A 25,157-nucleotide genomic window follows, 5' to 3' on the forward strand; every position below is an offset into this window, starting at 1 on the left:
CCTTCCTAGTACAGAATTTATTGGATTTAGGTCTCAATAGTGATTCACCTTGATAGAATAATTTTGAATACTAACATGTCTTCTATTATTTATGCACAAAAGCAGTTTGTGAAGGACGTGTGTGTGTGTGTGTGTGTGTGTGTTTTAAATTGGTAGAGTTTTCTGGTTATTCACTTTATTTTCTGAGTATATCTTTCCAGACTATTGTCAAATTTTAATTCTTTTCAAAGAATCACTACTGGCTCCACTAATATGTTAGATTTTGTTTAATTAATCTCTGACATTTTCTTTGTAAGTTATTTCTTCCCATTTTCATTGGGTTTAATTTGCTGTTGTTTTTAAAAGTCTAGGGAGGAGTAGTTAAGCAATTATTTTTGGTATTATCAAAAATAAACACATGAATTGCAATTTAATTAGAAATTTTATGAATTCCAGATTACTTTTTTGACAAATCAATATGGTGGGTAGAATAATGGCTTCCCAAAGATGTGTAGACCCTAATCCCCAAAACCTGTGAACATGATAACTTATATGTAAAATCTGCATTTTGTAGATGTAAAAATGCTAGAGAATTTAACATGGGGAGATTATTCTGAGAAATCTGATTTGACTCAATCTAATCATATGAATCTTAGAAATGACTCTTAAAATGAAATTCTTGTTCTCAGGGTCAGGAATTGGAAGGAGTTTGCTTAAAAACAATAAAGCATGTCTGTCAACTAAGCTCAAATTTTAAAAAAACAGTAAAATAAAAAGATACATGCCTCACTTAAATACACGCAAATAATATATTATACATCTTTAGTGGTTACACACTTTTCACATTTACACACCAACTTTGAAAGACTTTAATTTATGTTATCTTCTAAGAGCTTGCTATCTTCTGGATTAACTCACACATTCAAATTCTGAAATTGAAATCTATGGACCAAATCCTAGACTAACATAAGGTCATATTTTATCTTTATTCAAGAGCCACTAGATAGATAGCCTCTCTTGCTGATGTGACTTGATTCTTTACTTTTTCAAAATGTATTTCATTAAATGAGAATTACAATGCAGTCTTTTGGATACCGGGATCTGTGTTGAGTTGACATTTCAAACCTGCTACTTAGCACAATGCCTGCCACTTCATAGATGAACCAAAAAAATCTATAGGAAAAAATCATTGATGTATTTTCAGGCAAAGCCAAAAATACAACAAGTGGAAATTTTCAGCACAAATAGTTATGGTGAACTACTCACAAGATGACAGCATATATAGTTAGGGGATGTGTCGTACAAGGTGACTTTAGGAATTGGCAAGGAGTTAGACTACTGCAGAGTGACAGTTGGACACTTACACAGGGAGCTTACACAGTGTATTTGATCTGAATTTTGTATGTATGTGTGGGTTGAGAAGTGACATTCACTTAGGAGCAGATAATTTAGAAATAACTCCACTGAAATTCACCTTATGTTTGGATAAGGCAATTGTCATAGTCTTTTTGTTGAGATCTTATAGAACTTTCATTTAAAAGTTTTGAAACAAGAGGTACTTGGGTGGCTCAATCAGTTAAGCATCAGGCTCTCGATTTCTGCTCAGGGCATGATCTTGTCATTCATGAGATGGATCCCAGCAGGAGCGCACTGCTATCAGAGCAGAGCCTGCTTGGGATTCTCTGTCTCTGTCTGTCTCTCTCTCACTCTCACTCTGTGTGTGTGTGTGTGTGTGTGTGTGCGCGCGTGTGTGTCTTTCTCTCTCTTTCTACCCCTCCTCATGCTCTCTCTCCCAAAATAAATAAATAAACATTTAAAAATAAAATAAAATAAAATTTCAGAAAACAAAACAAAGGCCTGACACATGAGTTCAGCAATGCACCATTAACAACTGACTTTTTAAATCCTTAATATGACCCATAGTTTATTATTTGGTTCAGGTACAAATTAAGATAGTCAAGTACATTTGTTACAACTTGTCCTTTGAAATAGTTACATTTGTTTTATGTATTTTAAAGGTAAATGTATTCAGTTGAAGATTAAAAAATCTTTTGAGCTATAATCCCATTATTACTTCATTTTTACTTGCAAAATAAGGGTTAAGGAGTAGTCCTTTAATTTTTGCAAATGTAACAGGAAATTTTCCTATTTTTCTTCCCAGAAGAAAATAAAACCAGGAAGTGATGAAATTTTCTACCTATTTGTTATACCCCTACTCCTGCATAGATTAATCTTAAGCACTTGGGGACTTTTCAAGGCTTTTTCCCCCCAAAGATTTCATTAGAATTTTGGGGAATCAGGGGCGCCTGGGTGGCTTAGTCGGTTAAGCGTCCGACTTTCGCTTGGGTCATGATCTCGTGGTTCGTGGGTTCGAGCCCCGCGTCGGGCTCTGTGCTGACTGCCAGCTCAGAGCCTGGAGCCTGTTTCACAGTCTGTGTGTCTCTCTCTCTCTCTGACCCTCCCCTGTTCACGCTGTCTCTCTCTCCTAGAAATAAATATAAAAATATTAAAAAAAAAAGAATTTTGGGGAATCATTCCAATTGTGTTAATTTGTGCTTTAATTTTATATTTATTTAAGAGTTGGTTCTAAAGCAAAGACATTATAATTAAATAGAGTGATTTCCATAGTTTTGTTAGCTCACTACAAATGTCAAAGAAGAATGTGATGTCTCTAGCTACCAAACATTCCAAGTATTAATAAAGAAAAATTACTTACTATTTTATAGCATTAACCATATTATAAAATATTATAGTATGATAAAATATTATAAGACACTTCTTCCATGTAACAATATATGAATCATGGTACTGTTTACAGTGTTCTCGTATTAAAACAAACCAACAGCCAAATTATTTAGGGCTTAAGACAGCATAAAATACATCCCAATTATCAGCTTAATTTGATGTGTTTAATCATTTGAAAGGTTATTATTAGGAAAATATATGTTTAAAGTAATATTTAAAAATATGTTAAAGGGACACCTGGGTGGCTCAGTCAGTTAAGCGTCCGACTTTGTCTCAGGTCATGATCTCACGGTTTGTGGGTTCAAGCCCTGCTTCAGGCTCTGTGGTGACAGCTAGCTCAGAGCCTAGAGCCTGCATCAGATTCTGTGTTTCCCTCTGTCTCTGGCCCTTCCCTGCTCACACACACTCTCTCTTTCTCTCTCTCAGAAATAAATAAGAACATTAAAAAATTTTAATAAAAAATAGTATATTCTGTTGAGCTATGTAGTAATCATGGCAACTCAGTCACAGTGTGCAAATTTTAATAAGACATTAATATAAATTTGTGGTATTTTGTAATCACTGATGATAAATCATGTTTTTTGTTGTTTTTCTTTTTTAAAAGATTATAGGCAGTGTAATCAGTAGGAATTTTAGGATTATAGGAAGGCTGAGAGGAATATTTGCAAGCACATTCTATGACATTATAAACCCCTACTTTTCCAAAATTTTATTGACTTTAAATGTGTCTGCTCATGGTAGAAAATGCATAACCTTAATTATCAAGGAATCAAAAAACTGAAGACTTTCTTGGATAGCCTTATTAATATTTTACATTAGAGATCGTGGATGGTACACTGTAGACCTCGGTCACTCAAAGTTCAGCCATTCAACCTAGAATTGCTTTCTGCCACCTCAATATCAGAGTCCTGAGAGTCAGTGATGGTAGAAGCATTTTAGGAATACACTAAAAGTGAAATATAATAAATATCAATAATTATGTATACCTTCATCAACTCTCCTATTGTTTTTTCTCAAGACAAATAACGGAGTACTGTTAGCACCATAACATACTTAGAATTATTACAAAATGCTGGTGACCATGATCGGTTTCTATAGGTTTTGCTAAATGTCCCAGAAAAAATATTGTTCTAACATTGGTGATGAGATTGGCATTGAAGTAGGTTTTGCAATAATGGTGAGAGGGAAATGGGCACAATCACTGTTACATCAGTCCCTGTGATTCTGGGACAGAACCTAGATTCCTTTCTAGGGGAATGGAGAGTGTGAGATCGCCAGGGTTCCTTTCCTTATGCTACTGAGGACATTGGCTTCTGAACATAGAGGATATATGTTAAATATATTTGTTCTCTAAAATAAAGTATTTACTTTTTCAATAGCCAAAACTTGGAAAGCACCTAAGTGTCCATCAACTGACAAATGGAATGAGAAGATGTGGTTCAGTTTGACAATAAACTATTAAAAAAAAGATAAAATAAACAAAAAAACCCCAAACAAAACAAAACAGCAAAACAAGAAGATGTGGTTTATCTAGACGATGGAATACTACAAGGCAATGAGAAAGAATGAAATCTGGCCATATATAGCAACATGGATGGAACTTGAGGGTGTTATGCTGAGTGAAATAAGTCAGGCAGAGAAGGACAGATACCATAAGTATGCACGTATAGGAGGATTAGGAGGAACTTAATAGAGGACCATGGGGGAGAAGAAGGGGAAAAATAGTTGGGGAGAGGGAGGGAGGCAAACCATGAGAGACTCTTGAATGGTGAGAACAAACTGAGGGCTGATGGGGGTGAGGGAGAGGGGAAGGGGGATGATGGGCATGGAGGAGGGCACTTGTGGAGATGAGCACTGGGTGTTATATGGAAACCAACTTGACAATAAACTATTAAAAAATAACCTTTTTTCCCCCTTCAAATTTTTATTTATATTCTAGTTACTTAACATACAGTGCATATTTGCTTCATGAGTAGAACTTAGAGATTTCTTACTTACAATCAACACCTACTGCTCACCATAACAAGTAATCTCCTTAATAATAATGTCAGTGATGATAATGATGATGACATTGGCTTCAGAACATAGAGGAAGCAAAACAGACAAGTGAGATAGTACCAAAAGTACATGTTTGGGGTAGAATTAAAGCAGAATTTTTCAAATGAGCCACTTGTTTCAGAATGGATCTAGAGGCTGTGAGTTTTCAGTGCCTTGCTTTCAGAGGGGAAACCTGTTTAAAATATATTTGTTCTCTAAAACAAAGTAGTTACTTTTTCTGAATTAAATTTGAAAATGCACTGTAAAATAACAGATCCAATATTCACCTAACCCCAATGTATAAAAAAAAATAAGGAACATTGTTCATCTCAGCTTCAATGAAGCATTTTGAGTAATTGTTTTCCCGACATATTTCTGTGGTTACTAATATCTGCTATGTTATTGCTGAGTAAAACTTGTACAGAAAATATGTGTATAATTCTACTTTGGGTCAAAATATTTTATTCTAAATAATATAGAGTGACCAAGTTCTTAATAATTGAGTCAGTACTTTCAGGACTAGATTTTTAGTGGACACACAACAGTGAATAACTCTCAATTCTGACCACGCATGCGGTTTTAGAAACCATTGACAGTCTATTGAGAGTTTAGCTAAACTACTTCATCATGCTACCAACTCAGCATCCATTTGTGATAGCAAAATTGCCTGCAGGGCCCTTGAACTGGTGGTAACCCCTCCCTCAAGTGCATTTCCTTATTAATAGCCAATAGAGTCACCAGTAAAAATAATTTCCGATATGATTCTCTCAACTGCCCTTGTGATAAATAATAGATTCCCCTGTCTCCCAAGGCTTTCCTCTTAGGCACCATTAGATAATACCACTAGGAAAGATACTGAAATCTTGTTCTTTTTGGTTTGAATTGACCAACTGACCAGGACCCCAAGTACTTCACACTCAAGCTCTAATACAAGCCATGTGCCCAGAGCTCTCTCTTTTCACACACTGCCTTGACTTCATTATGTGGCACATTGAGTGAGCCTTGTTCCTTCTCCAGAACCGGTGATTAATAAACTTCTCTATTTTGCTTCCCTCGTGGTCTTTAGTTGAACCCTGGCTCACGAAGGTACACCCCCTTGTTACTTAATTAATGATAATTTAGCAAAGTACAACACAGTAGGAAGCAGAACAGTTTTGATGAACAGGAACTGAAATGAACGTTGGAAGGAGCATTTCTCTATTGATAATCATATTCATTCAAAGTTTTATTTTAATCCCAACCCAAAAGATATGACTATACCTATGACCATAATAAGAAATAGAGGCCCAGGGAAGTTAAAGTATGGCTCAAGAGACAATATCAAAAATCACATAAATAAATAGTCCCATGAAGATTATAGAAAAGCAGCAAAGTCAAAATTATATGTTGTGTTCATTTTTTACCTATGATTATTTACTGTGTTTTGTGTTTACATATATGAGTGTGCAAAGGAATATGTTTATGCACACATATATATGTATGTCCAGAGTGGATGACAGAATGGAATACACTCTATTCAATAGAAACATGTAGTTTTAATACTAAAACACTAGAAAAGTAAAACTAGCCCATAATTCTCTTTTTCTACATTGGATTTATTTCACTTTCGAAAAAAAATAGTAGATGATTCTATTTTAAATATTATCTGTGTAAACTACTTCTACTTTATCCTGACAACAGCATGCCTCTGATGAAGAACATGAACTGCAGGCTGTGACCACTGACAAGCAAAAAAATGGCACCTCGGTGATATGCAATTAGGAAGATTCGTGCAAAATATTTCTTTGATCTTGATTTTATCTTCTTCTAAACATTCTTTCCATTTCAGTGAAATCAAATGGTGAGATGCCTGAGCACAGAGATACTTTTATGGATTTTAGTGACATTTTTCAAATTATACCTATATTTAAGTAATAACCTTTGATGCACATAGTTGATTCTTACAGAGAAACTAGTTTAAGATATGATTTGTGAAAATCACACCAACGTCACTGAATTTCTTCTTCTTGGTTTTACAAATAACCCTGAGATGCAAGCTTCTCTCTTTATTCTGTTCCTGGTCATCTATACAGTCACTTTGTTGGGCAACTTCCTTATCGTCACAGTCACCAGTGTGGATCTTGCTCTTCAAACACCCATGTACTTTTTTCTCCGAAACCTATCACTTCTCGAAGTCTGTTTTACTTTGGTCATGGTGCCGAAGATGCTGGTAGATCTAGTGTCTTCGAGGAAGATCATCTCTTTTGTAGGCTGTGGTGCGCAATGTACTTTTTCTTCTTCTTTGGCAGCTCTGAATGTTTTCTTCTGTCCATGATGGCTTATGATCGCTTTGTGGCCATCTGTAACCCTCTCCGTTATTCAATCATAATGAATAGGTCCCTGTGCTTGTGGATGGCTGTCGGCTCTTGGATGTCTGGTGTTCCTGTCTCCATGCTACAAACAGTTTGGCTGATGGCCCATCCTTTCTGTGGACCAAATACCATCGACCACTTTTTCTGTGACGGCCCTCCAGTTTGAAACTAGTCACTCAGGATACTACCATGTATGAAATGCAAGCACTTGCCTCCACACTGCTCTTTATTATGTCTCCCTTTTCCCTCACTTTGGTCTCCTACACTTGCATTATCACAATCATCCTGAGGATGTCTTCTGCTACTGGTCGTCAGAAGGCATTCTCCACTTGTTCATCACACCTCATTGTGGTATCCCTTCTGTATATAACTCCAGCTTGACCTACCTACAGCCAAATTCCAACCAGTCCCCTGAGAGCAAGAAGATAGTGTCATTGTCTTGCACTGTCATCACTCCTATGTTAAACCCAATCATCTACAGCCTAAGGAACAATGAAGTGAAGGGAGCCGTCAAGAGGACAATCACTCAAAAAGTCCTGCAGAAGTTAGATGTGTTTTGAGTTCTACTGTGTAGAGTCTTAAAACAAAGTAGGGGCAGCAGGGCCCACAGACAAAAACTTAAAAGGAATATAAGATTTGCTCTGATTTTGTCAGTGTCACTTACTGTGATGGGTGGATCTCAGTGTATCAGTCTGAGTCCCAGCAAGACACGGATGGTATGGTATTTTCAAATTGGAATATTTGAGAATCTTTAATAGGTACTATTTATAAATTGGGGGCTCATCTGATGGAAATTCCATATCTTTCCCTGAAGGGGACAAGAGAAAGGGTATTACTTGGAACCTGGATGATCCTACAGCTGGAAGTAAATGCCACACAGCAGGCCTGGTGTTCTTTAGTAGAGGAAGGCAGCCACCTCAGCCTTATTCTGTTCTGACTTTCTCAAATATGCTAGTGCCTGTTCTTCATTAAACCAAATCTGCTATAGGGGGCAAGAGTGTCTGCCGATGCAGTATATACGGACCAGTCTTGTGGGGCACAGATCAGAATAGTAAAGTTATGAAGCATAAATGAAAATATTCACCACAAATGATTATATTCTGCAGCTAATGTGATGCAAATATCCTCATGTAATGTTTTTTAAGTAACTTTTTAAATGATGTATTAAAATGGGGAGACTTCAAGTTGCCAAGAATGTATGGTGTAAATTCTTTATATGGGTCGCTGTTTTAAACGTGGCTATTAATAAGATTACCTTATTATTAATATGTGATGACATGGTTCTGGACTTCTTCGATCACTGGCTGAATCTTGTATTAATTTTTATTAATTAGCTTTTACTTCTTAGAATTTAAACAAGAAATACTTACTGGATACTATAGTAAAAGCAAAAGAGTAGTGATAATAGTAGCCAAAATGATTTATCAAGTCACTGTGTTTAAATAAATGCCCATGCAACAACCCAACAGGTAGATCTTATTACAGACTTAATTTTCATAAGAGACATACTGGGATCAAAAAAATTAAGAATCTTGACAGGGCAAAGAGCTATTGCGAAGTAGCCAAAGAATTCAAATTCAGACCCATTAATATTTGAAACATAGTATGTTAGCTTCTTAAAAGTCTCAAGTCCCAATTTCATTCTAATAAAGCACTATTTATACCTGGGAATTTTTTTCATTAAGGGCTTAACGTGCCTTAAAACAACTAAGAAAACAAAATGTGACCGAGTCAACTGTATATATACATCATGATACATTAGAGCATTAGGGTACTCAGTTGTTGTTAGGTCATGACACATTGTAGCATTAGAGTAAATCAATTGTTATTTCACAAGACTAGATTAAGTGTTAGAGATATCACATGAGGAGATAACATATCAAAGGAGGAAGGCATTGCACTCAGGAATATATGAACCAAAGAGAAGTTTAAGCATGAAATTGGTCTGTTTTCCTGAGAAAACATTAGAACCATTAATATGTGTGTGGCAGTGTGGTGTCAGGCAAGCAATTAGTAGCCATCTGGAAGAAATTCAAATTGCAAAAATATTTTTCGTATTTTTATTTTGCGTATGAAAGTTCTTTATTGATTATAATCATTTTGAAGCATGGGTATACATGTTCTATCTATCTATCTATCTATCTATCTATCTATCTATCATCTATCATCTTCTTACGTATTTTCCATTACTTTATATGTATATATACATATATATATATACTGAATATATACTGAACAGTTTATTTGTGTACATTATTTTATACAGTCCTTATTTTATAAATCTATTTTTTAAACACATATTTGGTTGGAGACTTTTTCATGAACAAATTGATTCATACTGAAGATTTACACACGTAAATTGGAGAAGACCCATCTATGTAATTCTTTAACTTGAATTTGTCTATATAATGTTTTAAAACATAGGATTGAAATAAAATATAAAGGTGACATTTTATTTACCTCTGTAACCTTAACATTCTAATTTGGTGTATGTTTTCCTTGCTTCTAAATATTATTAACTACTTTGTAATTTTTGCATGTGTATCCTCATGATTTACTCAGAAATATAATGATAAATTTTCAGGAAGAATTACAAATTTCCTTTAAAATTATCCCATGAGTAGGATATGTGACAGTGAAATCTATTTCCTTAACTGAACCCTTAGAAGGGCCTTTGAGATCAGTATATATGAAATATTTACTATGAATCAAATATTTACATAAAATCTGTTAAAACTGTGATTTGTCAATCTCATCTTTTTCTATGTTTTAGCATCTTTGGCTTGCTGAGGAGAAAAGGAATAGTTCTTTCCAAAACATTTGATCCCTTATAATAGTTTGAGGCAAATATTATGTTGGGATAGTGCAAGCCTACCGAAAATTGATATAAATACGGTTCAGGTAAAGAAAGTTTCAATTCATGCATATCTCTAGGATTCCAAATATGTGCTAGTCACTTTCATAAGTCCCAGAGATTCAGCATTAAATAAAATCCTTCACTTAGTGGAGCTTACACTTTGGTGATGATGTAAGACAATAAACACATAGCACGTTAAGAAATAGTAGAATTTAAGAGTGGTGTGAACAACAACAACAAAATCTAAGCATAAAATATTATGCCAGTTAAGGTGTTAGACAGTGAGTGAGTAGTGGCTATCTGGGATAGTATGATCAGGGAAGCTTCCCCTGAGGTATGCCCAAATTCTGAGATCTCAGTGACATGAGGGAGCTAGTTAGGTAATGTCTGGAGAAAGAACATCACAGAAAGATGCAACATCCATTGTATAGGCTTTGAGGTGACCATGGGCCTGCGTGACAAAGGAATAGCAAGAGATCCACTCACACGGACCACAGCGAATAAGAAAAATAGTGAGATGAATTCTAAGAGCAAGGGAATAGGAAGGAAGGCTTGGCAGAGGATTTCAACCTCCTTACATACTCTGTTTCTTCTTTTTACCTGCTAACTTGACAAATCTTTGTTGGGGCAAAAAGCCAGGTATTCCTGAGGATTTTGAAGCAGCCAAATTCTGATGAACCAGGGACCATTTCCCAACGGGTTCTAAGCCTTTATATTCTCTGATTTAGCCATGGAAGGAGCTGACTTGAAACTAAGGCAGAACTGACTTACCTGTTTGAGGTAGGAGAGGGTTGGTGATGGCTACATTTAACTAGTGATGTATAGTCTATTATTTTGTTTGTTTACCTTTCATGTTTGTTTGTTGACACAACTGCATATCATTCTTTTAAAAATAATTTTTTGAATGGGGCTCATGGGTGGCTTAGTCTGTTAAGCGTCCGACTTTCGCTTAGGTCATGATCTCACGGTTCGCGGGTTTGAGCCCCGCGTGGGGCTCTGTGCTGACTGCCAGTCAGAGCCTGGAGCCTGTTTCAGTTGTGACTCCCTCTTTCTCTGACCCTCCCCTGCTCACGCTGTCTCTCTCTCTCTCTCCTAGAAATAAATAAAACATTAAAAAAAATTAAAAAAAATAAAATTTTGAATGATTTAAACAAATACAGCTAAAAAGATCAAAATATGACAGTTTAGCATATATACATATATTCAGCAGAAAATGTTACACCATACCCACAGAGTTAGAGCTTAAAGTAAATCAAAGCACACTTTCTTCTGTTTTTCCCCTAAGTCCATTCTTACTTCCACTGGATGAAATGTTCTGAACTTTCTTCCTAAATGCTTCATAAATTAGCAAACATGTCCAGCACAGAAGGAGACAGAGGCTAAATATGGCAGTTATATATAATTCATTGTAGAAATGATTTTACTTTGGAGAAGGCATTCATAACTGAATTTATCTTGAAATTTTAAAGAAAGCTTTTCCACGTCTTTTCAACTACAAACAAACTTCTTTAAAAACAAATCACTGTCTCAGCAGCAGGTCTTTGAGTAGATATATTTTTTTGCTAAGTAAATATTGTTTGGGCCAATTATTTATTATTTGATCATATATACATATGGTTATGTATATATCACTAATGATATATATATATAAATTCTACACATAGCACATAGTATAAAAGAGTATCATCTTTTATTTTTGCCGAAGGATATATGTTTGATATAAATTTTCCTTTTTATACAAAAATTGTCATTTTATGTAATAGATGATGAGGCCACTTACTAATAATTAAATATTTTCACACTCAGTTTAGTACAATCATTTATTAATTCAATAAAGTGTTTCTTTTATGTGGGAATAGGTTATGAAGTTTTCATTTTGTCAGAAACTGATTACTTAAACAATGGAAATTTCAGAAGATTGATGTTCTCTAGCAAATGCAACTGCTTGAATATTGTTAGAATTTAAGTCTTAATTAATAGCTCGAATCTAAAACCGCAAGATTGACATCCATATCTCCAAATTTTCTGACAGATTAGCTATATTCATGTAGAAACAGAAAATCATTACCTAGTGTTCCAATCCCCAAGATTTATTTCAACTAGTTTGCCAATATTATCATCTAAAGAACTATGTAGCCATAGTGGAAGACAAGTATGTACCCTAATATTTTCTGCATATAAAATAATTTTGAAAAGCTCATTATTTGTGTATTATTTTAGTTTCTTACATTCATTTATCTGTATCCATTAGAAAGTAGTCAACGAAGTTGATGAAGCCATAGAAAGCCATTATTTCAACTAACACTTAAATTTGTATTATTGGTGTATTCATCTAATTATCAATACCGTAACAGAATTTTCAATAACACCTATAAGTGTGTAGTATATTATAACTTTTAAATTTGTTAATATAGAAGTCTTTAACACAAATGACAATCATCTACAAATGTGGAAATTGATTAAAATTATGTTAGGGGGGCGCCTGGGTGGCTTAGTCGGTTAAGCGTCCGACTTTCGCTTAGGTCATGATCTCGCGGTTCGTGGGTTCAAGCCCCGCGTCGGGCTTTGTGCTGATTGCAAGCTCAGAGCCTGGAGCCTGTTTCAGTCTGTGACTCCCTCTCTCTCTGACCCTCCCCTGCTCACGCTGTCTCTCTCTCTCCTAGAAATAAATAAAACATTAAAAAAAATTAAAAAAAATAAAATTATGTTAGGAACCTTAACAATTTCCTATATAATTCCAGACAATCAGCCTTCCTAAGCTGGCAAAACCGCTTTTTTGTCTGTATTAAATACTTTTGGAATTTTCTTCCTCATAGGAATATATGATGTGTGACTATTACTAACTTATTATATAGTGTAATATAAAAATTATCAACATATGTAGTAAAACAGTTGTTAAAATGAAAAGAATTTTATAACTTTTTGAGTAGAGAAAAGAATTATTAGTAGTATTTCTTTGATGATGAAAAATTCTAAGAGAAAATTCTGAGGAGCTATATGCATAAGCTTAGGTGGAACTTTGATTTGTATAAAACTGTAGCATTTAAGAAAATAGGGCTATGAATCTAAAGAAGTTTAAAAAATTGATAAATCACTGCATTCTATGCCTGAAACCAATATTGCACTCTATGCTAACCAAATCAAATTTAAATTTAAAAAATTTAAAAATCATGAATGTAAGCAATTTTATAGAAAAGGAGCTAATAAATCTCAGATTCTCTTATTACTTCAAAAAAATTAAAGTTTTTACCAAATCTGTAAAATTTTCTTATCTCTGTATAAAAGATATGGAATAATAAGAGCCTATTCTTTGAGCAAGAGATGCTAAAGTTGGACAGATAAAGTATAATACTTGATATAACTGGAAAACATTTGGACTTTATGACCAAGTGTTATGTTGTGGTAAATTTTAATACAGAAGAGAAGAAACATTTATTGTTGATTGTAATTATTAGGTAAAATTATATGAAGAGTTGAGCTTGAACTGATAATTAAGGAACTTCAATATACTGGTGGACAGGTTCTTCATACAGCAGGAAATCACAATTCATGAGATTGTTTTAAGTTTTGTTTTCCCAAGTACTGACTAATCCATGTATCTATATTAAATGGTGGTAGAATTAAACAATTTTTTTAACGTTTATTTACTTTTGAGACAGAGACAGTGTGCGTGTAGGGGAGGGGCAGAGAGAGAGAGAGAGACACACACACACACACACACACACACACACAGAATCCGAAGTAGGCTCCAGTCTCTGAGGTGTGAGCAGAGCCCAATGTGGGGCTCAAACCCACAAACAGTGAGATCATGACCTGAGTTGAAGTTGGACGCTTAACCTGGACGCTTAACCCCCTGAGCCATCCACATGCCCCTATGTGATAGCATTTATAAGGCCTTTGCCATGACCCAGGAACTATAAGTAATCTGAATTCCAGACACTTTATTAGGAATTAAGAGAAAAGTCAATCGAGGCTTAGAGCTTCAGCAGATACCCAGAACTATTATTCAAAATGAGAAATCTGAAATAAGAAAAAATACAAAACAGTAAAACGAAGAAATCAACCAAGTTTGATTTTTTCCTATAGTTCATACCTTCATTTGTATTTGCTTTGTTGGCTAATAAACTGAGAGTCAAGAGGCTAATTTCAGAAATTTAATTCAAATAGCCCTACTCTAAATTTGTTTTAGATTTGTCTATAGGCTTGTGACACACAGCATCCAATAACTTAGAGAGGAAAATCTAAATAGACCCAGATGGCAAATATAAATGAATTAAAAAGTGATGAGCAATGAGTATTAATACAATTTAGAAGAAATAATTATGTTTCTAAGAAGAAGGAGCTTCGTGAATTATAAAGTAAAATAAGAAAATGTGTTAATCATTTCATTAAAAGAGGTCATTTTTAAAATGAGGGATAGAGAAGGATTCAGAGTTTTAAATTCTCCTTCTAATATTTTTACCTGGATTATATATTTCAGTAAAAATCTGGAACCTTTCCTTTTATTCCAGCCTTTGTCATTATTATTGTCTCTCTTAATTTGTGTGAAGATAATGATGGGCAACCAGACATCAGTGACAGAGTTCATTCTTCTTGGGCTGACAAATGACACTGAGCTTCAGGCTGTGCTTTTCCTTTTTCTACTGCTAACTTACATCTTAAGCATCATGGGAAACATGACCATCATCATTCTGACCTTGCTGGATCATCGCCTCCAGACTCCTATGTATTTCTTCCTCCGGAATTTTTCCTTTCTGGAAATTTGTTTTACCTCTGTCTTTGTTCCCAAAATGCTAGTCAATATTGGAACTGGAGACAGGACTATCTCCTTTGCTGGTTGTTTCACTCAGTATTTTTTTGCCATCCTTCTGGGAGCAACCGAGTTTTATCTCTTAGCTGCCATGTCCTATGATCGCTATGTTGCCATTTGCAAACCCCTACATTATACAACTGTAATGAGCAGGAGACTCTGCATTCAGCTTGTCCTGTGTTCCTGGTTCTCTGGTTTTTTGGTTGTCATTGGGCCACATATAATGTCTCTCCAGCTGCCTTTCTGCGCATCCAATGTCATCAATCATTACTGCTGTGACTATACTGTCCTGTTGCATCTAGCTTGCTCAGACACGCATTTCATAGAAGTGACGGAGCTTATCTTGGCTGCGGTTACCCTCATCTTCACCTTGCTGCTAGTGATCCTTTCCTACACATACATTATCAGGACAATTCTGAGAATCCCTTCTGTTCAACAGAGAAAAAAAGCTTTTTCTACATGTTCCTCTCATATGATTGTGGTCTCACTTTCTTATGGAAGCTGTATCTTTATGTACATAAATCCTTCTGTTAAGGATGCAGAAACTTTTAATAAGGGAGTGGCAGTTTTAAATACGTCAGTTGCCCCTCTGTTGAACCCGTTCATCTATACCCTCAGGAATAAGCAAGTGAAAATAGCCTTCAAAGATATGGTAAGCAAGGTAACAGTTTTTTCAAGAAAATAAAACTGAGGATCATAATAATAATAAATAAATAATAATGAATAAAACACTGTTAGGTGTGTATTATTGTAATATTACAGTATTTTCTATAATATATCATCAATATTCCTAGCTGAACACAAAACAGGAACAATATTTAATGAATCCTATTTTAACATGACTTTATTTCTTAAAATTTTACTGGCCTGTGAGTGTATATGTGTGTGTGTGTGTGTGTGTGTGTGTGTGTGTGTATCTTCTAACACCTTCATGCCATTTTTCCTTATTTGTTCCTCACTTTTAAGAAAAGATTTGGGAGAAAGTTAGAGTCGGTAATAGGAATTCTAGTAGTTAGTTTTTTACAACTGAACTTTTCTTATCCACTTCCATATGGTGTCCAATCTCTATACTTGGAAACAGAATAATTAAACATACACCCAGGAGAAATCCACTTTAGTTTGTAAATAATAGCTTAAGTAATATATTAGTGAATTAACATAAAGCTGGTTATTTTTTAATTATATTATGCAGACTTAAATTTAGTGTTTCCATAATAATCACTGAAAAACTAGGCTACTCAACGTTTGGGGTAAGAAAGATCTAAAGAAGGGAAAATAAAATTCTACTTATTTTCAAACTGATAGGAACATAGTTAAAAATGATTTATACATGCATTAAACACTGAGTGAATCCACAAAAAAAGTAAAAAGATGATTCAAATTTAAGTTAATTAGCAACATATCATTATAGCAAACTTAATACAAATGAATGTTCTACCTAGTCATTGTTCTGGTTCTGTTTAACAAGAAAATGAAATAAAACTATATTAACACTATATTAACAGTATATATGATGTTAATAATTTTATAAGCTTAATCATATTCTTTTTAAATTCATGGAAAACTTTACCATTTTATAATATGATATCCTCAGGCAAGGTGTCCAACTCAAGCTGATATTTTCTAAACATTTCTTATCCATATTATTATTTTTTTTTTTCAGAAAGCCTGGGTCAGACCCATAGTTTGGATAATTTTAAAATTTAAAGAAACTATACATCTTTCTCTAATCCTTTCAATGTACAGATGAAGAAAACAGAGTCTTCGAGATATCAACAAACTTTTATTAAAGCATATCATTAAATTTGTACTCTTGAGTTCTTGACTCATCCATCTAATAATGGAGAATCTATTCAGTAGCAGAGATACTAAGAGTGCCCTGGGAAAGCAAGGAGGAGAAAGATGACTGAAGATGTAGCACCTGTTAGTTTTCTACACCTTTCTATAATTTCATCCAAAAAATCACCTAAATTCCTGACACATAGTTGTTGGCAAGTGAATGAGTTGGAAACTTAATTAGTTATTTAGATTGACAAGTAACTGACTCGTTAGTTCACTCGATTATTTGTTGTTTTCTACATCATCAGTAGTACATCAGGCATACATCGAGCACATTATCTCATGTTATGGTGGTTGCTCAATTTCAAAAGACAGATCAAACAATGCTATGTAGTTGAACACTTTTTTGGCAGAGGTAATGATCTTAACATGCATGAAACTCTGTTACCCCATTTAATTAAAATACAAAAGTAAATCAGCCGAGCACACAACCACAAATCTAGGAACATTATGCTGGAGATGCTGAAAATCTGCAGGAGATAGAAAACTAATGGCAGTCAATTAGGAAACAGGCGGTGGAGAGGGGGGAAATCCTAGGACATCCAGAGGAATAATAAGAGGGAATCATTATTGAGTCTCAACAATAAACCGGACCCGAAAAAGTTTGTACCTTGAGATTTGACACATGTATACACTTGTGAAACCATTACCAAAATCAAGATAAGGAACTTCAAAAGTTTCTTTAGGCACTCTGGCAATACATCTCTGCAGGCTTCGTAATGTTTCAACTTGGTTAGGCTGCTGTTTCCTTCGGATTTCCCTTCCAAGTTTGTCTCTTTTAGTGGACCACCAGAGAGATTACTTGGGGTATTTGGAGGACAGAGTAAGCAGAGGCCATTCTGTGGCTCACAGAGGTTGTTCATTATCTGCTGGTTTGTTCTGTTAGAAGGACACAGCTGCCAGGCTTATAGTCTTTCCCTTTTCACCTGGATCTCTCTTCATCTTCTCCAACTCCAGATCTGGGTATCTCTGTTGAGCTCCATGGCAAAGTGCCCAAGCTTTTCTAGGAGACCAGTAAATGTGAGCTCAGAGGCAACAAGAGCTAACACAGGTTTCAGTCTCTTCTCATGTGATTCTGTCCATGCACAGACTTCACATTCATCACACAAATGAACTGAACATGGATTGTGGACCTATGTGTACCAGGCAAAACACTAAAAGAATCTCTGAAAAGATTGCACAGAGACTATCTAGATGACTTTGAGCTTAGCAATGATCTTTTATTTTATTTCTTTTTTAATGTTTATATAAGAGAGAAAGAGCCCTTCAGTAGTGGAGGGGAAGAGAGAGACACAGACAGAATCTGAAACAGAGTCCAGGCTGTGAGCTGTCAGCACAGAGCTGGATGTAGGACTCAAACCCACGAACTGTGAAGTCATGACCCGAGCCAAAGTTGGACCCTCAACTGACTGAGCCACCCAGGCACCCTAGCAATGATCTTTTAGATACCGCACGAAAGACGCGATCCATGAAAGAAATGATGGATAAGCTGGATTTCATTAAATTAAAAACTCTTGCTCTGCAAAAGACAATGTCAAGAAAATGAAAAGACAAGCCACGTACTGGCAGACAATATTTGTGGAAACACCGCTAAAATGAATTGATAATTCAAAGGTACAAAAACTTGTAGAATTCAGCAATATGAAAATGAACAATCAGATTAAAAAATGGGACAGAGATCTTGACAGACAGCTCAACAAAGATGATATACAGATGGCAAATAAGGCTACCCAAAGGGATCTATATCTCATATCAGTAGGAAAATGTAAATTAACAACAAGGTGAAACCATTGCACACATATTAAAATGGACAACTCTGAAACAGTGAAATCACCAAAGTCTGATTTTGATGTAGAATGACAAGAACTCTCATTTATTGCTGGTAGAATACAAAATGTTATAGCATCTATAGAAGAAAGTTTGGTGTTTGTTTTTTCACAAAATTAAGCACACTCTGGCTGAATAATAGAACAATCACCCATCTTGGTATTTACCCAAAGGACATGGACACATGTCCGCAAAAAACCTGCACACAGATCTTTTTAGCAGCATTATTCATAACTACCCAACTTGGAAGCAGCTAAAATACCCTTTACTAGGTAAATGTATAAACTATCATACATCTGGAAAATCTAATATTATTCATTGCTAAAAATCAATGAGCTATCAAGGCATGAACAGGACATGGAGGAACCTTAACTGCATGTCACTAAGTGAAAAAAGCCAATTTGGAAAGGCTGTATATGTTATGGTTCCAACTAAATGAGATTCCATAAAAGGAAAAACTATGATGACAGCAAATGAGTGGTTTTCAGGGGGTGATGGGTGAGGAGTAATGAATAGGCAAGACACAGAGGATTCAGATCCATCTATCTAAATATATTATCTATGTATCACCCATTTATATCATTTATCTATCTATCTCTCTATCTGTCAAACATTATACATTTGTCCAAACATATAGAATGTACTACAACAAGAATGAACCATAAGGCAAACTGTAGACTTGACGTGACTATGATGTTTCAATGTAGGTTCATCAAATGTAACAAAAGTACCAGTCTGCTGGGGGATTTGGTAAATGGGGGAGGCTATACATGTGCGAAGCCCACTGGTATATGGGAAATCTCTCTACCTTACTTTCAATCTTGTCATAAATCTAAAACTATTCTAAAATAAACATCTTAAAAAGACTGTCCCTTTCTGTAAACGAATTTCTAGAAATATTTGGCCTAATGGCATTTGCATAAACATTAAGTAAACACCTAATAGACAAAAAATATAGGGAGTACATTTTTTTTAGTTTTCCTTTTCTCTTGCTTTCTACCTGAGGACAAAGCCTCCAAGGTCCAAGAGGTACACAGTGGGGTAGAGAAAACATTTAGTAGATAGAACAACTAAATAAACTCATCATAATTATGAGTATAGAAAAATCCACCCTGAAATTCCAAGAGATGATAGCCTTTGTTATTTTTGGTAACAGAAGATCAAATGAGGGTATTGGGATTCATACTCTCTCTGTGTTTTACTGGGCTCTGCTTTTCTTTATACTGGTTTCATAGTGAGGTAGAGGCTCTATTTAAAGGATCCCTGAAACCTCTGGGCTTAGTTTGTATAGCTGTAATTAAAACAGAAAAGAATATTCTCTCTAACACTTACAAAAGTGTATCGAATTGAATTTTACTAACCTGACTTTTGTCTAATGCCCAACACTGATTGAGCTCATGTTTGTAAAAAGAATATTGTCATTTGTAAAACCAGGAATAGAAGTGTAACCTTGAACTAATCCTGGAGTCCAATGATTTAATTGGCTAACTGTGGTTTATGGACCATATATGATTTATAAGAATCATTATACCAAAAGAATAAAAAAGAAAAGAAAATTACTGACATAGATATAGAGATAAATATGTGTGTATGTGTGTGTGAGAGAGAGAAAAACGGAGACACAGAGACAGAGTGAGACAGACGGGAAGAAAGATTTTTTTGGGCATACAAAAACAATTATCTCCTTTAAGACAATTTGACTCTATGACTCTATAGCAGGCCATACGGTAAAACTGTAAGAAGCATCTTCCAAGTACGTAACTGATATATTACAGAGCTTTCCAGAGTTTTAAGTGGCATGTCACATATGGAAAATGACAAGACACTACAGCAAACTACAATAGCAGCAAATGTAACCGGCCTGAGAATCTCTTATTGCACCTCTCCACCCAACCACAAAACTGAAGAACTGAGGCCATCACCATTTTGGTATACATGTAAGTTTTCTTTACTACAAACTGATTGTGAAGTGCTGGTAGTGGATAGGCATAGCCTTTGGAATGAGGCGGAAATGAATTTGAATTCTCTCTTTCTTCCTAGTCCTATGTGGTCAGGAGTAACTTATTGTACCTCTTTGAGGTTCATTGTTTTTTACAAGATAAAATCAGAATAATTTATGATGCAAGTTTTGTTTTGGTTTGATTTTTAATCTGGAGTATATACTTATACTTTCAAATTAGCCTAAAACCATCTGAAAATAAAGTGAGTGTTATTATTATATTATAGATTTAGACTCTAAGGATCATGGTTAGTTTCAAGATGAATAAGGAATCGCTGGTAAAGCATCAAATGTGATCTCTCCAGGTGGCATTTTATTCTTAATCGAAGTTGCCCAGATTTAATATAGCCATACGAGTCAGTGTTTATTAATCACTTAATTTACTCATTTATTTACTTATATGGAGTAAAATGTAAAATACAATAAATCTATGATTTTCTTATTATGCTAGCACAGTGCTCTTTCTTTTTGAATTCTCAAGACCAAGGATTGATATTTTAATCTCAACTTCCTATTTTTAAATATCTTTATTTAACAAGCAGTAGAGAATGTGTATCAAGACAGAAAAGTCCAAGTCAAGGCAAAATCCCAAAGAAATCACATCACATAATTATTTTGAATCTATCAGGATTTTACAAAAAAAACAAATAGAAGAACAAAATATACTGTACATATATGGAAATAATTAAGCCTCCGTGATCTAATGCATAAAGTTCATTAAGATAATTTTTCAAATACTTGCTACCATTAAATGGAGGAAGAGGGGAGGAAGGGGTCAAATTTGAGAATCCTTATGATAGGACAGAAAAATAATGTTTTAGTGTTTTGAACGGGAAGGCATTTCTTAGAACAAAGAGCCAATGTAAACATCATGATACTTCAAGAAAGAAACGAAAGGACAAATATGATTATATACTGTGTGGTGCAATAGTGACTTTGGGACCCAATCTAAGCACTTCCTTTGCAATTTGTCTTCTAAATGTCATTATAAACCTCATTACGATTCTACTGGGATAAAGACAGAAACCTTTGTAGCAAGTAATAAAATGCTTGCTTCACCTGCTGGTTCCTTAGAATGTAAATAAAGGAGTTCAAAAGTGGTGCAACCAAAGTTTTGAGAACTGCCACTCCCTTCTTTAAAGATATCCTCTGTTTGGCCGAGGGTTTTATGTACGTGAAGATGCAGCTGCCATATGAGAGGGAGATGACAATCATGTGAGAAGAACACGTGGAGAACGCCTTTTTTCTCTGGTTGGCAGAAGGGATTTTTAAAAAGATCAGAGATAGAATAGAATCACTAATGCCAAGGTGACCAGCAGAGTCACCAAAGCTAAGATGAAACTCATCATTTCCAACACATGTGTATCCGTGCAGGAGATCTGCAGGAGGGGAGCAGTGTTGCAGAAGAAGTGATCAATGATATTGGAGTCACAGAAGTCCAGGCTTAAACCTAAAATGTGTCCTGGAAAGATGATGAGGAAACCAGTGATTCAAGAGCTAAGGACCAGCTGGATACAGATTATGTTGCTCATGATGGTTGTATAATGCAGGGGCTTACAGATGGCGACATAACTATCGTAGGACTTGACAGCCAGGAGATAAACTTCAGATGCTCCAAGAAGGATGGCAAAAAATAAGTGAGCTGCACAGCAGTTATAGGTAATGGTATTGTCTCCGGTTGCCATGCTTGCAAGTAATTTGGGGATACAGACAGTTGTATAAGAAATTTCTAAGAAGGAAAAATTTCGGAGAAAGGAATACATAGGAAGCTTGAGATGAGAATCCAGCAAAGTGAGGGTAATGATAAGTAAATTGCCTGAGATGCTTAGCAAGTAGGTGAGAAGCAGGAAGACAAATCTTCACTTTTGGGTCCTCTGTCAATCCTCTTGAGATAAATACTGTCACAGCCATATGGTTTTCCATTGTTACCTCCTGATATGCTTCTGTTGTGGTAAAATACTGAAAAAAAATTGTGAAGAAATTAATATAAAAATATGAGTAATTGTTGATTATATATACTAATGGGGCACTTTTTAAAAATGATTAATGTATGATAAATTCTATCAAAAGCTGTTACTTTGCCTTTGAGGAAAGAAATAATCTACAAATATGATGAGATAAACTGTCTTATAAATTGTCTTTATATTCTGTCTTGGTTCAATTCATTGTAATGACATGAAGAATGATCATGTATGTGAAAATTCTGTTGATAAACAGCCAGGTTCTGATCACCTCTATTCTAAAACCTGGGACCTGGGTGATGTTATGACAAGAGTAATAATCTGAGTAAACCAATACACTAATAATTCAATACAAGGGAAGACAGAAAAATGGGTAGAGAAGAGAACCACAATTTAAAAATAAGTAGGAAACAACTTTCATGACTATTTATCATCAGCCATTCCCCCCCCCCACACACACATCATATAATCTTTTCCCAAAATAATGAATGTAAGGTAATGACAGTGAATGATGACATAGGTATCCCTTTTATCACGTCCTGAGATGTGAAGTAATTCTTGCTTATCAAACTGAGCTGCTTTGAAGCATTTGGAGCCTATTGGAAATTTTTTATTAGGGGACAATATGATTAAATAATCAAAGTAACTATTAAAAGGTACACACCATATCTCTGTACTTGAAAGCTGAAACTATATATTTATGTCCATAGAACTTAAATTAGTTCACAATGCTTTTTTATCTAATTGATTTACTTGAGTATAAGAAAGTTAAACTAGGTAAAGTACTAAACTAATGGAAATAGCCTCTAAATATAATAAAATATCTTGGAGAAAAAATAATTTCTGGGTCCAGAAGAATGTCTCAAAATAATTTGTAATACAGTGATTATTATCAAAGCTTATCACTTATTAATAAAGTTAATAGCAACTGTTATTTTATGGCTTCTCAGTGTCAGGACATGAGCTAGGAGATTTTTAATAATGTTTTACCTATTTAATCACCACAACCTATAAACATAATCAAAAGGAAAATAATTTGTTCTTCTGTTATTGCATTATGATTACCATATTATAGATGAGTATATTTTGAACAGAATTCCATAAACAAAATCTCAAAATCTCATTTATGTTTATTATAAAGGGGATGTTTTGCATTGGAAGATATATAAAGGGGTTTCTCAAGTCCTTCTGGACAATGAGCATGCATATCCAAAAACAGTAAGAAACAAAAGGAACCTGAAAGTACTGTTCAGACCACTAGAAAGGTGATTTTCTTTAGTTTTTTCTTCCAAGTTTTTATTTAAATTCCAGTTAGGTAACATACAGTGTAATATTAGTTTCATGTGTAGGGTTTACTGTTTTCTCACATACCACACCCAGTGTTCACACCTCCCCTCCACCAGCAACCCTCAGTTTATTCTCTATAGTTAAGAGCCTGTAGTATAGTTTGCCTCTCTATCTTTTTTTTCTTCCCTGTTCTCATCGGTTTTGTTTCTTAAATTCCACATATGAGTGAAATCATACGGTATTTGTCTTTCTCAGACTGACTTATATTTCTTAGCATAATACACTCTAGCTTCATCCATGTCCTTGCAAGTGGCAAGATTCCCTTATTTTTATTTAATGTTTACTTATTTATATTGAGAGAGAGAGGGAGAGACAGCAAGTGGGAGAGGGGCAGAGAGAGAGGGAGACAGAGAATCTCAAGCAGGCTCTGTACCGTCAGTGCAGAATCCAACGTGGGGCTCGAACCCACAAACCATGAGATCATGACCTAAGCTGAAATCAAGAGATGAATGTTGAACCAACTGAGCCATCCAGGTGCTCTAAGATTTCATTTTTTTTTTTTTTTTTTTTTTTGATGGCTGAGTGATATTCCATAATACATATGTATACCACATCTTCTTTATTCTTTCATCAGTCGATGGACATTGGGCTATTTCCATAATTTGGTGATTGGTGATAATGCTGCTATACACAGCAGGAGGCATGTACCCTTTTGAATCTGTATTTTTGTATCTTTTGGGTAAGTATCTAAGTGTGCAATTGCTGAGTCATGAGATAGTTTTATTTTTAACTTTTTGAGGAAATTCCATACTGTTTTCCAGAGTGGTTTAGTTTGCATTCCAATCAACAGCATAAGAGGGCTCCCCTTTCTCCACATTCTCACTAACATCTGTTGTTTCCTGTGTTGTTAATGTTAGCCATTCTGACAGATAGGAGGAGGTAATTCAATGTGATTTTCATTTATATTCCCTACTGAGTGATGTTGAACATCTTCCCAAGTTTGTTTTGACCATTGTCTTTTTTGGAAAAATGTCTGTACTTGCTTTCTGTCCATTTCTTAACTGGGCTGTTAGTTTTTTGGGTGTTGGGTTTGATAGGTTCTTTATTTGATATGTGGTTTGTAAATATCTTTTCCCATTCCATAGGCTGCCTTTTAATTTTGTTGATTGCTTCCTTCACCGTGCAGAAGTTTTTATCTTGATGAAGTATGAATACTTCATGTGTGTATTTACTTTGCCTCAGGAGACATGACTAGTAAGAAGTTGCTGCTGTAGCTGAGGTCAAGGGGTAGCTGCCTGTATTCCCATCTAGGATTTTGATGGTTTCCTGATGCACATTTAGGTCTTTCATCCATTTTGAATTTATTTCTGTGTATGGTGTAAAAAAGTATTCCAGTCATTCTTCTACATGTTTTTCCAATACTATTTGCTAAAGAGACTATCTTTTTTCCATTGGATATTCTTTC

General features: G+C 35.0%; 1 protein-coding gene and 2 pseudogenes across 1 annotated transcript; 2 read left to right on the plus strand and 1 right to left on the minus strand.

The window, feature by feature from the left end:
* Positions 1-6,724: 6,724 nt before the first annotated feature.
* Positions 6,725-7,672, plus strand: LOC120220020 (annotated as a pseudogene).
* A 6,850-nt stretch (positions 7,673-14,522) lies between these two features.
* On the plus strand, positions 14,523-15,464 carry LOC120220046 (olfactory receptor 6C4-like). Its single transcript, XM_039217020.1, has one exon. It carries the CDS (start codon positions 14,523-14,525, stop codon positions 15,462-15,464), a length of 942 nt encoding a protein of 313 aa, XP_039072951.1.
* Positions 15,465-21,449: 5,985 nt separating this feature from the next.
* On the minus strand, positions 21,450-22,367 carry LOC120220027 (annotated as a pseudogene).
* Positions 22,368-25,157: the final 2,790 nt, after the last annotated feature.

This window comes from Hyaena hyaena, unplaced genomic scaffold (genome assembly GCF_003009895.1).
Source record: "Hyaena hyaena isolate Hyena2069 unplaced genomic scaffold, ASM300989v1 scaffold_663, whole genome shotgun sequence".
Lineage (NCBI taxonomy): Eukaryota > Metazoa > Chordata > Mammalia > Carnivora > Hyaenidae > Hyaena > Hyaena hyaena.